Source organism: Elephas maximus, chromosome 11 (assembly GCF_024166365.1).
Source record: "Elephas maximus indicus isolate mEleMax1 chromosome 11, mEleMax1 primary haplotype, whole genome shotgun sequence".
NCBI classification, from domain to species: domain Eukaryota; kingdom Metazoa; phylum Chordata; class Mammalia; order Proboscidea; family Elephantidae; genus Elephas; species Elephas maximus.
In genome coordinates, this window is record NC_064829.1 from 101,217,921 (window position 1) to 101,232,785 (window position 14,865).

At 52.1% G+C, this 14,865-nt stretch overlaps 1 protein-coding gene across 3 annotated transcripts in view; it reads right to left on the bottom strand.

Annotated features, from left to right (window-relative positions):
• Positions 1 to 5,905: 5,905 nt before the first annotated feature.
• The window catches only part of BICRA (BRD4 interacting chromatin remodeling complex associated protein), a 97,728-nt gene continuing 88,768 nt past the window's right edge, over positions 5,906 to 14,865 (bottom strand). For all 3 annotated transcript variants that reach the window (XM_049902509.1, XM_049902507.1, XM_049902508.1), the window contains 7 exons: positions 14,685 to 14,811; positions 14,275 to 14,384; positions 12,821 to 12,882; positions 10,616 to 10,764; positions 10,069 to 10,163; positions 9,753 to 9,855; positions 5,906 to 7,811 (listed from right to left, as the gene is read on the bottom strand). In XM_049902509.1, coding sequence (XP_049758466.1) covers positions 6,700 to 7,811; positions 9,753 to 9,855; positions 10,069 to 10,163; positions 10,616 to 10,764; positions 12,821 to 12,882; positions 14,275 to 14,384; positions 14,685 to 14,811 — 1,758 coding nt within the window. In that variant the 3' untranslated portion in view covers positions 5,906 to 6,699. The remainder of the gene's footprint in view (positions 7,812 to 9,752; positions 9,856 to 10,068; positions 10,164 to 10,615; positions 10,765 to 12,820; positions 12,883 to 14,274; positions 14,385 to 14,684; positions 14,812 to 14,865) is intronic.

Sequence of the window (14,865 nt, forward strand, 5' to 3'; positions counted from 1 at the left end):
GTAGTGGTTGCCAGGCACCAGCCAGTTCTTTTTCTTTTTTTTTCAATTGTGCTTTAGATGAAAATTTACAGAGCAATTAGTTTCTCATTAAACAATTAATTTGCATATTGTTTTGTGACATTGGTTGCCAACCCCATGACATGTCAACACTCCATTTCTCGACCTTGGGTTCCCCATTGCCAGCTTTCCTGTCCCCTCCTGCCTTCTCATCCTTGCCCCTGGGCTGGTGTGCCCACTTAGTCTCATTTTGTTTTATTGGCTTGTCTAATCTTTGGCCGGAAACCCTGGTGGCGTAGTGGTTGAGTGCTACGGGTGCTAACCAAGAGTATGGCAATCTGAATCTGCCAGGCGCTCTTTGGAAACTCTGTGGGGCAGTTCTACTCCGTCCTATAGGATTGCTATGAGTCGCAATCGACTCAACGGCAATGGGTTTTTTGTTTTAATCTTTGGCTGAAGGGCGAACCGCAGGAGTGACTTCATGACTGAGCTAAAACGGTGTTTTGGAGCCATCGTCTCCGGGTTTCTCCAGTCTCTATCAGATCAGTAAGTCTCATCTGTTTTTCTTTTTGGTGAGTTAGAATTTTGTTCTACGTTTTTCTCCAGTTTTGTCCGGGACCCTCTATTGTGATCCCTGTCAGAGCAGTTGGTGGTGGTAGCCGGACACCATCTAGCATTGCTCAACTCAGTCTGGTGGAGGCTGTGGTAGCTGTGGTCCATTAGTCCTCTGAACAAATCTTTCCCTTGTGTCTTTGGTTTTCTTTATTCTCCCTTGCTCCAGATGGGTTAGGACCAGTGGAGTATCTTAGATGGCCGCTCACAAGCTGTTAAGACCTCAGATGCTACTCACCAAAGTAGGATACAGGACATTTTCTTTATAAACTATGTTATGCCAATTGAGCTAGATGCCCCGAGATCATTGTCCCTGGCCCTCGGCCTGGTAATTCGGTTCCTCAGGGAGTTTGGATGTATCTTTGAAGCTTCCATGACCTCACCAGCCATTTCTTGTGGTCTCATTGCAAAGGATCAGTGTCTGTCTTCTAAAAATAATAATAATTTTAAAACTTAAGTGAGTTTGTGAAATTCCTCTGCTCATAACCCTCCTTGGCTCCTGTCTCATTTAAAGTAAAAGTAAAAGCATCCATTTTGCCCCTCTGCCATTATCTGACACCCTCCCCCCTAACTGACTCCTCTCTAGCCACTTAAGCCACAGCTGTTCCTCAAACACACAAACACTGTGACCCCAGGGCCTTTGCACTTGCTGTTCCTGCCGCTGTCTAGGATGTTCTCCTACTAGAAGTCTGCATGGTTCACTCCTTCGCCTCCTTTAGGTCTCTGATCAAATATCACCTCCTCAGTGAAGCCCTCCCTGATCCCCTGCCTAATGAGCATCCGCCATCTATCCCTTATCTCTGCTTTCCTTTTCTCCACAGTCCTATCACCACTCTACATATTATACATTTCTGTGTCTTAATCTTAGTGTCTGTCTTCCTCCTGAGAACAGCTGTCCCACAAGGGAAGGGATTTCTGACAGTGTTGTTCCCTGCTGAGTCCTCAAAACTCCATGCTGTTCCCTGCTGTATCCTCAGAGGCCAGCACGGTGCCAGGTCCACTGCAGGGGCTCAGTAAGTGTTTGTTGAATGAAAACCTAACATTTAATGAGCACTTCCTAGGAGCAAACCCAGGTCTAAGCATTTTACATGGATTATCCCATTGACTCCTCATAATATTCCAGAGAAGCAGGTGTTGTTATACCCACTTTACAGATGAGATAACTGAGTCCCAGAAAAGTGAATTCAGAAAACCCAGAGAGACTGTTCAGTGCTTAGTGCTTCACTTGGCCCATAGATAGATAGACAGATGGATGGATAGGTAGATAGGTAGATGACAGATTGTTAGATGGATGGATGTGGATGGATGGACAAATAGGTGGATAGGTGCATAGGCAGATAGGTAGATAGGTGATAGGTAGATAGGTAGGTAGATGGATGGGTAGCTGCCGTCGAGTCGACTCCCACTCAAAGCCACCTTATGCGCAACAGAATGAAATGTTGCCTGATCCTGTGTCATCCTCACAATTGCCAGCATGGTTCAGTCCATTGTTGCGGCTGTTGTGCTGATCCATCCCCACCAAGGGTCTCCCTCACCCTCGCTGGCCTTCTCCTTCACCAAACATGATGTCTTCCTGCAGCAACTAATTCCCCCTGATGACGTGTCCAAGGCAAGCACATCAGACAATATTCTGAAGATGGCTAGGCCTTTCTTCTTAGTTCATCTTAGTCTGGAAGCTTCACTGAAATTCGTTCAGCGTCATAACAACACGCAAGCCTCCACTGACAGATGAGTAAGAGCTGAGCTTGAGGTTCATCGACTGGGAATTGAACCTGGGTCTCCCGCATGGGAGATGAGAATTCTACCACTGAACCACTGGTGCCAGCTGTAATTAATATATTAATAAAGCAGCCCCTATGACTGTGTTGGGGAGTCCCCGGTTGGTGCAAAAGCTAAATGTGCTTGGCTGCTAATCAAAAGGTTGGAGGTTCAAGTCCACCCAGAGGTGCCTTGGAAGAAAGGCCTGGCGATTTACTTCAGAATAACCAGCCATTGAAAATCCTGTGGAGCACAGTTCTTGGCTGACACATGTAGGGTCGTCATGAGTCAGAAACGACTCTATGGCAACTGGGTGGATAACCTTGTTACAAATACTGATAACTGCATTTCAATATAATCAGTTCCCTTTGTCACCCCGCAGGCTTTATTTTAGAAGCCCCGGTGGCATAGTGGTTAAGAGCTACAGCTACTAACCAAAAGGTCAGCAGTTCAAATCTACCAGCTGCTCCTTGAAAGCCCTATGGGGGCACTTCTGTTTTATCCTACAGGATCACTAGGATTCAGAATTGACTCGATGGCAACGGTCTTGGTTTGGTTTGGTTTTAGTGGCACAATGGTTAAGCGCTCAGCTGCTAATAGGAATGTTGGCAGTTCAAATCTACCAGCTGCTCTGTAGGAGAAAGATGTGGTAGCCTGCTTCCATAAAGATGACAGCCTTGGAAACCCTATGGGGCAGTTCTATTCTGTCCTGTAGGATCGCTGTGAGTTGGAATCTACTTGACGACAATGGGTTTGGTTTTGTTTTTTTTTTTTTGAGGGGGGATTATTTTATGTATTTTAAAGACGTTATTCTAGGAAATCAAAGGCATGAAAAAGCCCCTTCTCACACTGCCCTGCCTCATTAAATAAGCTTTGAGAACGTAATAAATATGCAGTATTGTCTCTGCTTTCTGAACTGTTGAATCTGAGGTTTGTTGGGGCTTCTCTTCCAACTCCCCTCATTCTCCTGCAGCCCCAAGGGGCCCTGCTCCAAAGCACAATCTCAGGTTTTTTGTTGTGTTTTGTCTTCTAGTTTCCTCCTTCCTCATCTCTCAAAGACTGGCCGGAGAAGACAGGTAGTGAACCCAATGGTGAAGTGGATGAGGTTTGGACTGTCAGTCTTGGGTTTGAATCTTGCTCTGTGCCTTGGTGACTTGGGCTCTGAGTCAACCGCCCTGAGCCTCTCTCTTTTCCAGATGATACAGGTATGGAAAGGGGGACCCCACAGACTCTTCCTGTTATTGGATTGAATTGTGTCCCCTGCAAAATATATGTTGTAAATCCTAACCCCTAAAAATGTGTGTTGTACAAGTAATCTGACTTGGGGATAGAATTTTCTTTTGTTATGTTAATGAGACCACAATCGTTGTCTTTGGGATGATTTGATTCCAACTCAGTGATCCTATATATAGGACAGAGTAGAATTGTCCCAGGTTTCCAAGGCCATAGTCTTCACAGAAGCAGACTGCCACATCTTTCTCCCGTGGAGTAGCTGGTGGGTTCAAACTACTGACCTTTTGGTTAGCAGCCAAGTGCTTTAACCGCTGCGTCACTGGGTTCTCTAGAGTGTCTTCAGCTGATCACTTTTAAGATATAACAATAGATTAGGCACAGAAGCAAGAATCACAGAAGGGAGAAGATAGGTGCCATGTGGAGATCTCTAGGGAACGCTAGAGAAGTTGAGACAAAGATTTCCTTCAGAGCAGAGAGAGCGTTCCCCTAGAGCCAGTGCCCTGAACTGTGAGAAAATAAACTTGTGTGTTAAAGCTGCCCCCTTGTGGTATCTCTGTTACAGCAGCAGTAGGAAACTAAAACTCCCTGAGCTGCTGCTTGCATCTGGGAGCTGGTGTCTAAGAAGTTTGTAGGAGCTGAGCTCAGTTTTTGCCTCCTCCTGGAGGGGGGACTCTGATTCCCCCAGGTCTCACTTGCAAACGCCTTGCTGTTGGCCCCTTGGCTCACGGGAAGCAGGGTGTGCAGAAATAAAGAATGTAGGCTCATCCAGGATACAACAATTGGTTTCTAATTGCCTGGAGCAACAGAGGAAGGAGATAAGAGGTATCGGAAAAGGAAATGGTTTACGGGTCTATCTGCCTCCTCACTGTTCCTCAACCTTCCAGGCCTGCTCCTGCCTCAGGGCCTTTGCACAGGCTGTTCCGTCTACCGTGGCTGTTCTTCCTTCGGAGATCCCCATGGCTCTCTCATTTCAAAGGAGCTCTGGTGGCACAACAGTGAAGCACTCATCTGCTAACCAAAAGCTTGGTGGTTTGAACCCACCCAGTGGCTCCACAGGAGAAAGGGCTGGCGATCTGCTCCTGTAAAAAAAATTACAGCCTAGAAAACCTTATGGGGCGGTTCTGCTCTGTTACATGGGGTCGCTATGAGTCAGAATGGACTTGGTGGCACACAACAACCTTTGTTTCATGCATGTCTCTCTCTGCTCATGTTACCTCCTCAAAGAATCCTTCCCCTCCCACTCGGCCATGAGGGCCTTAGCGTGTAGTGGGGCAGGTTGTTCACTGCACAAGGCATCTGCTGGGTGGGCACGAGTGGCTGGGATCCAACTCATGCTCTGCTCTCTAAACTCCCCACCCAGGAGAAGGGGCACACCCAGGTGTCCTGTGGCCTAGCAGCTGCCTTGTCCATCGCTCACCCTGTTTGGCTTTTCTTCATGGGATGTGTCACTATCTGACACAGTACACATTTGTTTAGTTGTCCACTGTCTGCCATCCCCAGTAACAAGTCAGCAAGCAAGGGCAGGGACCTCTGGCTGCCATGTTCACCACTGCACCCCCCTGGGGCTATACAGGGCCTGGAGCACAACAGGGGCTGTTATGGACTGAGTTGTGTCCCCCCAAAAACAGATATGCTGAAGTGCTAATCCCTGTACCTGTGAATATGACCCTGTTTGGAAATAAGAGTCTTATCAGTTTGAGCCAACATCACTGAATTGTATATGTAGAAATTATTGAAATGGTGTGTACGTTCACAAAAAAAAAAAAAAGTGATCGGTTTGGTTAACATGAGGTCATACTGGAGGAGAGTGGGCCCAATCCTGTATGAATGATGTCCTTACAAAAGACGAGGAGACACAGGGACAGGGAGATAGAGGAAGGACGCTGTGTGACGCTGTTGCTTTAAGAAAGGTGAAAAAACACCTGGGGGCTACCAGAAGCTAGGAGAGAGGCCTGCAAGAGATTTTCCCACAAAGCCTCGGAAGGAATCAACACTGCTGACACCCCGATTTGGACTCCCAACCTCCAGACCTGAGACAATAAATTTCTGTTGTTTTAAGCCGCCCACCCCACTCTGTGGTATTTGGTTACGGTGGCCAAGGATACAAATGCAGGTGCTCAATGAATGTGTGGGATAAAGCCTCGCAGCCCCCACCCACATAGGTTTAGCCTCAACCCCAGGCTCCAAACACCCCCTCCCAAAATACCCAAAAGCAATGGGGCAGAGGGGCCAAAAATACAGTTTTAAAAAAAGGATCGGTTTTTAATTTACAAGAGTTCTAAATGTACAGAATTTTCCTTTAAAAAAATCGTTATACACAATAAATACAGTACAAAAAAATTTATCTTACAGTACTAGTTTTGTCTCCGAGATTTCAAAATCTGGCGGGGGCGGCTGGAGGCAGGAAGAACAGAGGGAAGACTGGCAGGGAGAGGAGTGGAACCCGGCTCCTGGTTTGGGCGGTGCTCAGCTATGAGTCGAGGGGTCGGAGGGCTCACACTTTCTCTCTCACTGGTGCAGACAAACAGGAAGACATGGGACGCAGCGCTGAGCAGGTGCACACACACACAGATGTGACACAGAGGCTGTGGGCCCAGCTCCCCCAGATGGGAGTTCTGTGTTGCCACCCCCCTTTCTGCACTTCCTATTACAACCTGCAGGGGCCCGCAGGAACGAGGGCGAGCTTAGCTCTGAGCGCCCTCTGGTGGCTCTGTGAAGCCACACACACCAAGACCAATACCTGCAGTGGAAACAACCAGGGTGCTCCTGTCCCCAGCAAACACCCTTCAGGTGGAGGGGCAGGGTGTGGCAGGAAGTGGAGAGAAACAGGAAATGACACACCAGGATCACCCCCTCCTTTTGTGGGGAGACATTTTACATTACAGCCCCCTCCCCGAAATCCACGCCGCCGCACCCTGCCACCACCCTGGCTGAGGCAGGAGGTGGCGGAGGCCTTTGTGACTTAATTAATAACTTAGGCAAGAAAGACTGTCAGGAATCCCCGGCATGTGTCCCCCAGGGGGCTGAGGTCAGGCAACCATGGCCCCTGGCAGCTTCTGCGTGGGGTGAGGGGACAGGGACAGGAGGTCCGGCCCGGTGTTATCTGTTCAACGTCCTGGTGCCGAGGCCGCCGTTATGACTGGAGGGCGGGTAGGCATCGGGCCTGTGGAGGGGTGCAGGGGCTGGGGCGGCGGGCGTGGTGGCTGCTGGGGCGGCATGGGGGTACGGGGGCGCGGGTGTCCGGCCGGGGGCCTGCTGGAGGTTCAGGATGCTGTCGATGGCACTCTGCAGGTGCTCCGTCAGCGTGTCATCCTGTGGGCTGTCGCTGGAGAAGCTGGCCTGGTCCACATCAGGTGACTCAGACTTGCGCCGCTTGGCAGGAGGTAGCGGGGGGACCTCCCAGCTGGGGTCCCCGCTGCCGCCACCCTGCCCAGCCCCAGCCGGGGGCTCGGGAGGTGGCCCTTTCAGCATGCGCTGGTACAGCTCGTCCTCCACCGCTGCCAGCTCACGGATGAGCCCGCTGGTGGCTTCATCCACCTTGGTGGCTGGTGGTGCCGGGCTGCTGCCCCGGGCCCGGCCTGCCCCCTCTGTGGCCCCACTGCCCAGGGCCTCCACATTCTCACGGTATGTCTTCCGCAGAGGCAGGCGGGGGCAGTGGGGTGCTGGGGCAGGTGGCTTGCGGTCAGGGGCGCCAGGTGGTGGATGGTCCATCGTGCCGTTCATCTGGCTGGTGCTGGGGGGTGGTGGTGGGGGCCGGGGTGGAGGGTCAGCTGCCTTGAGCACGGCGGGGGGCGGTGGTGGGGGCTGGTGCACGGGGTCCAGGGCTGTGTTGTGCACAACCTTGCTGAGCCCGGCCTCCTGCTTGATCTTGAGCTTGAGGCCAATGCGGCTGCGGGCTTCGTAGGTCTTGATGGGTGGGCGGTTTCGGGAGGGCATGGGGCCATCCTCATCGGCGTCCAGGGACGAGGCAGCCGAGGACGAAGAGGAAGATGAGGAGGACAAGGAGGAAGACGCCCGTGCCCAGGTCACCGAGGGGGAGCCACCAGCCCCACCGTGCCGGATCACGAGTTTGGTGGGCAGGTGCGGAGGGGGCTGGGCCGAGGCCCCGGGCACAGAGGAGGAAGGTGGACCGTGGCCCGGGAGCCGGTGACCCTCAGAAGAGGCGGCTGCAAAGGGGAGGCCGAGAGAGCGCGAGGAAGATACGTACTCATCTGCAGAGTCAGGAGACAAAGAACCCCGGGGTGAGGACAAGGATGAGCTGTGGAGAGCAGAGCTAACAGCAGCTGGTGTGCACTTAACACTTGCTGTGTACCAACCACTGGGCTAGCTCTCTACTCATCAAATTCTTATGACACACAGCTAGGCACAACCCCTTATCAGCAATTCCAAGATCCTCCAAACTCTAAAACCATATTGTCCCTATCGTGGCCACTAGCCACATGGAAGGGTGTCCCTGGGTAGTGTAAATGGCTAAGCACTCAACTAGTAGCTGAAAGGTTGGCGGTTCGATTACACCCAGAGACGCCTCTGAAGACAGGCCTGGCAATCTGCTTCCAAAAGGTCACAGCCTTGAAAACCCCATGGAACAGTTCTACCCTGCACATGTGGGGTCACCATGAGTCGGAATCGACCTGACAGCAACTAACAACAACAGCTGCATGGGGCCATTTAAATGTAAATTAAAAGTATCAAATAAAAAATTCAGTTCCTCATCACACTTGCCACAATCTAAATAAATGCTCAGTAGCCACATGTGGCTGGTGGCTCTTGTAATGGACAGCAGGTATATATACTCATCCCTGCAGAAAGTTCTATTGGACTCTGCTCTAAAAATCTAAAAAAAAAAAAGGTTTTGCATTTCACTCAATGTCAAAATCTGATCTGAAACATGTTGTTGTTGCTGCGGTGTGCCATTGAGTCAATTCTGACTCATAGAGGCCCCATGTGACAGGGCAGAACTGCCTCATAGGGTTTCTTAGGCTATAATCTTTACGGGAGCAGATCGTTAGGTCTTTTCTCTGGAGGACCTGCTGAGTGGGTTTGAACTACCAACTTTTTGGTTAACAGCTGAGCACTTAAACGTTGTGCCACCAGGGCTCCTTGATCTGAAATGACATGGTCTTGATGTATTCCATTTAGCTGAACATCCATTTCTTTCACTGCAGAAATACTGATGTGTTTGATCTGAAACTGCTCCCCTGACCCCACGTTCAATTAAAGACACAATCTAGGCACCTCATTACCCGTCTAAAATCAAAAAACTTAAAAAACACATCTGGACAAGGGTTTCAGATAAGGACTGTAAATTGGTATCATGAACCCCACTTTACAGAAAACAGAAGCACAGAAAGGTTAAGGAACTTGCCCAAGGTCACATAGCCAGTGAGTGGCAGAGCCGGCATCTGAATTCAGGTGGTCCGCCTCTGGGCCATGCCCTTAACCAGCATGCTATTCTACCTCCCCCAGCCTCAAGACTTCAGAACTGTTCACTGCCCCTCGTTTGCCACAGCCACCCCGTTTACACCAGTTTCTCCTTTAAGTATGAACGACTACTTAAAAAAAATTAAGGCCCAGTACTCAAGGACTACAGGACTGAAGGCTCGGGTTGGGGGAAGGAAAGAGGAAAAATGAACCTCCATTTAAAGGAGGCCAGGAGTTGGTCAGCATTAAACGTGGGTGAGGGCTTTCGGAATGTTCTGGAAAAACCAGCGGTTTGGAATCAACTGCACTCTCTCCTGCAGGGTGTGAGCCCCCTAAGGTGCCCAATTTAAACAGGTTCTCACTCTCAGGGTCATGTCAGTGCAGAATAGGCACCGCCTTAAATTTTGCAACCTGGTGTCTCACCTGCCTCACCCTCATCCTGGCCCTGCTCTGCCTTTCTACGCCCTGTGGGGGAAGGGAGGTGTTAGAATATTCCCGCCATCCCCGGGCCCAGGGGATAAAACGGACACACTGGGATGGAGGTAAATGAACTAAACCCTCACAGGTTTCAGAGCGGGTGGGTGAGCAGGAGAGGCCCAGCACAGCAGGAACGTGGGCTCGAGCGCCCCCTAGTGGTGGACTGAGGTAAGGCCACACACGCCCACTCCAGGCCCCGAATGGAATTCTGGGCACCCGTGGGGGTGGGGCACGTCTCCCTCCTCCCCTCTTACCGGGCTTCTCCTTGGCCAGCTGTTTATCCAAGGCAAGGGTGGTCTTCTCCTCCTGAATGAACATGCGGTCGATCATCACCATCTCCGCTGAGGGGCTGACCCTCTGAGTGGAGAGACCATAAGTGAGGAGGGGACGGGGACCGCGTGACAGGGACCCACAGCAGCAGCAGCTACAAAACTGCCCTTTTCGGGATCCAATAAGCAGTCTCCACCCCCACCCCGTCCCGAATGCCTAGATGAGTGGGAGGCCCCTCCCAGCCCAGAGGGTGCGGGGAAGGGCGGGGTCCTGGCGGGAATAGAGCGGCAGGGCCCTTACCCGCGACTCCTCCAGAAGCAGGAGGCGGTATTTGTTCAGCATGGCCTGGGTGCGTTTCAGCAGCTGCGTAGAGACCGTCTCAAACTCTTCGTCCACTGCAGGGGAAAAGAAGAGAGCCAGAGGCAGGATGTTGGAGGGGATGCAGCCCCACGTAGGCGCATGGAGCTGGCACACCGTAGCCACGGGCACTCCTGCAAGTCAACCATGCACACACAGTTGAACGTACACACAGAGCTGAGTGCACACACAGCTGAGCGTGTGTTAACATGGAGTTAAGCATGCACAGTTGAGCTCGCGCACACACGACTCAGGACATGCACACGGTTAAGTGTGCAGTGAGTTGAGGGTGCACACAGAGTTAAGCGTGCACAGAGGTGAGCTGGCACAGAGCTGAGTCCACGCACACGGCTGAGGGTGTGCACACGGCTTAGCATGTACATGCCCACCTCCACCCTCTGCTGAATACCAGCAAACACCCCGTACACCTGGGCTGGCTGCAGAGATGGGAGACCTTTGGAACCCTGTGGGAGTCCTGGGAAGACCTTACCTTTGTGGTAATCCTTGGGGGAGGGAAGGGCACCCTGGTAGACATGGTAGGGCAGGAGGCGATGCAGGGCGTCCTCGAAGGAGGGGAAGGCTGTCTTGTAGTCAGGGTGCAAGACGGAGCCTTGATGTTTGTGCAAATGCTCCAGGAAACTGGGGGTTGGGGGAAGAGACCACACACGTGTGCGCGCGCACACACACACACAGAGCCGATGGTGCGGCACGGGACAAACCCATCCCGGACCCTCAGCACTAGGCAACCATAACAGCAGCAACGAAAACAATAAAGAAAAGCTAGCACTTCTGAAGCATGTGTTTGAACAGTCTACTAAGCATGTCCGTTTTGTCTCATTGGACACCTGGTAACAACCACAAGAAGTAGGTGCTATCGTTATCCCCGTTTCACAGATGAGAAAACTGAAGCTCAGAAAAGTGCAGTCACTCCCTCCAAAGGGGGGAAAGCAAGGAAGGGGCAGAACTGGGAAACTCCAGAGTCTGAGAGCTCCTCCTTTGATGTCATACTGTCTCCCACCACCGGGGGTCAGTCTGTCCACACCCTGCCTCTGGCAGGAGGCAGAAGGGAAGAAGGGAGGGAGAGAGGGTGACGGAGGGAGATTGGTTGACTGGTAAGTCTTCTCTCACTGGGGTGTTTTTCTGCAATAGCATTTTCTGCAGTGGGTACTGTCTCTTTGTTGTGTAACTGTCCATCTCTCCTACCAGATGTGCTTGTCACCACCCTTTGCTGAAGACCAGCAGCTCCCGCACACCATGGGGGCAGAGGCAGGGTCTGTCTTGTTTAGTGCTATGTTCCCAGCAACTAGCACAGGACTGGGCACCAAGATGAGTACTTACTAAACACTTGTCGTGGAAGGAAGGCAGAAGAGCAGGAGGGAAGGCAGCTGAGCACCCGACATGTACCCATCCACTATCCAAACACCCATCTGTCCATCTATCCACTTACCCAGATGCCCATCCATCATCCACCATTCATCCATTCACCCAAACATCCATCCATCCACTCACCCAGACCCCCAACCATCCATCCAAATACCCTTCCATCAGCCAACCATCCACCCACCCATCCATCCAAACACCAATATATTTATTCACCTAACCGTCCATCCATCATCCTCCCAACACCCATCTATCCAATCAAACACCCATCCACCCAGGCACCTACCCAACAGGCCTCTATCTCTCCACCTACTTATTTTTACCCCTCAAAACATGCATCTATCCATTCACCTGGTCACCTAAACCCAAACCCATATCCACAAACACCCATCTGTATGTACATCTGCCCAATACCATTTTGTCCTCCCTCCACCCCCATCCAATAAAACTAAGTCCTGACTATGCCCCAGCCCTGTTTTAGATGCCTCTGAGGGTGCAGCAGCAACCAAGACACACCAAATACTGCCCTCTTGAAGCTGGCACCCTAGTGGGGTCACACCACTGCTCTTCACATAGTCTCCTTAGACCCTCACCTCCACCACCTTATTATCACTGCCATTACTGGCTCTTTTATTTTGTTGTTGTTGCTGAAAATACACACAGCAAAATATACACCAATTCAACCATTTCTATATATACAAGTCAGTGACACTGATTACATACTTTGAGTTGTGCAACCATTCTCACCCGCCTTTTCCAGATTATTCCTCCCCTGTTAACATAAACTCACCCCCTAAGCTTCCAATCAAAACTTTCGAGTTGCTGTTGTCAATTTGATTCCATACAGACAATTCTTTACAAGGCTCAAGGCAGACATTCTTTACTAATTAACTATTGTTTGATTTAAAAAAGACTTCAGGGGATATTTTTGGTTTAAGGTTTAAAGATTATCTCAGGGCAATAATTTTGGGGGTTCATTCAGCCTCAATGACTTCAGAAATTCTAGATTCCAAGAGAATTGGAAGTTCTGGTCTTCATTTCCCCCTCTTTTGATCAGGATTTTTCTATAAAATCTCTGATCAAAACATTCAGTAATCATCATCAGCCCATTTTCCAGAGAAGCAAACTAAGGGTCTCTGAGGGAAATAGTATTGACCCAAAGCACACAGCTAACAAGAGCTGCAGCTGGGACTGGTACGCAGACCTGTCTGACCGCACTTCTGAAGGGTGGTCCCTATGGCCCTCCCTGGCCACTGAGAAGGTGCTGGGGTGAGGGATGCACAGGACAGGGTACACTGTGGCAGGACCAACTCACCAGGCTTCCTTGCTGGGCTGAAGCGTGAGTGGTTTCTTCAGGCTGCTCAACTTGCTCTCATACTGGGGAGGAGAAAGAGGTGTTACAACAGGGAAGCTTTCCCTTGGTGCCCGGGCCCCCTTTCTCCCTGCAGCCTGGGACAAAGATGGGGAAGGGGATGACATCCCACCCAGGTGGGTCATAGCCCCAGGTGTGGGTGGGATCCTCCGCCCATCAAACCAAATCCACAGAGGAGACCTGGGCAGGGTCTGGGCTGGCAACACAGGGAGAAGAAGGGGACAAGCAGGCCTAGCCCATGGTTCCCTCCTCCTTGGTCCCTCTGTTCCCTTCCCCAGGGGTGGTCTCTTGCGTCTGCCTGACTTCTGATCTCTGATGCGTGTCCCTCTCCACCCACTGGTGGCCTGTCTTCTCCTCCGTGGTCCAACGGTGTCTGGCTCTCATTTGCACAGTCTCTCTCTCCCCACTCCAAATCTGTCTGGATTTCCCTCTCTCACCTCCAGTCTCCCCTCTTATCTCTGTTCTCTTGTCTCTGAGTCTCTCCCACCCTCTAAGGTCCTGCCCTGCTCTACTGTCCCTCTGATGGTCCCCACCCTTCTGATCCACCTCCACCTACTTCCCCTGATGTGCTCCCTTCTTCCCATTTCAGGTAGGTGGTCTCTGCCTTATCTCCCCTCTCTCTTGCCTCCCCAGTCTCCGTATGACCGCCCCTGGACCTTGCTGGACTCTCCTGTCTCTGTTGGACTCTCCAGGTCTCACCACCCCTGCCCCGGGAGGACTGTCTCACTGTCCAGAGTCTCATGCTGTCTCCTCGCTCTGGTGTCCCTGCCTGTCTGCCCTGAGCTGTCTTGTAGCTTGCCTTGCCCCTTCTCTGACTGTCTCGGTGTCTTGCTCTGCCCCATCTCACATGTCGTGGTCCTGTTGTCTTCGTGTCTCGCTGTCCGAAGGTTGCGGTCTCTCACATGCCCCCCCACTGAGACTGTCTTGGTATTTTGTCCACCACCTGGTTTTGTGTCTTCGACCCCCTCTGACAACTGTCTCTCGGTCTCTCCTGCTCCTCCTGTCTCTGTCTGCTGTACCAGAATGTCACCTGCCCCTCTCACTTCTCTCTGGCTGTGTCAGTATGTCACCTGACTTGTGTCTGATGGTTCCTGGCATTACACCTGTCCATCTTGTTGCCGTCTGGTTGTATCAGAATGTCACCTGACTTTGTCTGACTGTTGGCGGTACCTTACCTGCCTCTCCTGTCTCTGTCTGGCTGCATCAGAATACCACCTGACCTTATCCAGCAGTTCTCAGATGCTCTCTGCCCCTGCCATCTCCAACTGACTCTGCCGGTGTCTCATGTGCCTCTGTCCGACAGTCCCGGTCCCCTGCTCCTGATGGCCCCTTGTCCATCCTGGTTCCCTGAGGATGCCTCAGCCCTACCCTGGCGCCCTGCTCTGGGGACCTCTTACCTGCAGCCCAGAGGACTTCCCTGGTCCGGACGGGGCGGCCTTGGCCACACTCAGGGTCGGGATGTTGTTGGCAAAGGCTTTGCCTTCGGCAGGAAGCAGAGGAGGGAGGCCTGAGGGTGGGAAAGACAGGGCTCAGAGCTCACTGGTACGAAACCCCCCCAAAAACGTGACCCCAAAGTGCCTCTCCTTCTCTTCTTAGTTATCCGACTGTGGCGGCTGCACTGGCCCTGGAGCCCGCTTGGATCCAGGAGGCAGCCCTGCCAATGGCCTCCATCCCCCCGTCCCATGAGTTTGGGGTGACCCCTGGGCTCATGCACCCCATCACTCTGTCCCAGCCCATTCCATCTCTCAGCCCCCACCTGCCCACCTCAGGCCCCCCATCTCTCCTGTGTGGGCTACCTTTCCCCTACCTGTGGTGGCCATGGGTGCTGAGGCAGGGGCATGGCTGGGGCTGGTGAGGGGCCCCAGGCTGACGGAGGTCTGCGGGATGGCGGGGGTCCCCCCAGCCTTGTTCTGGAGAATGATTCCAGACGGCACCTGAGGAGGGGACAGGTAGTTGAGGGGTAGGGGGCACAGGCAAGGAGTGGGTGT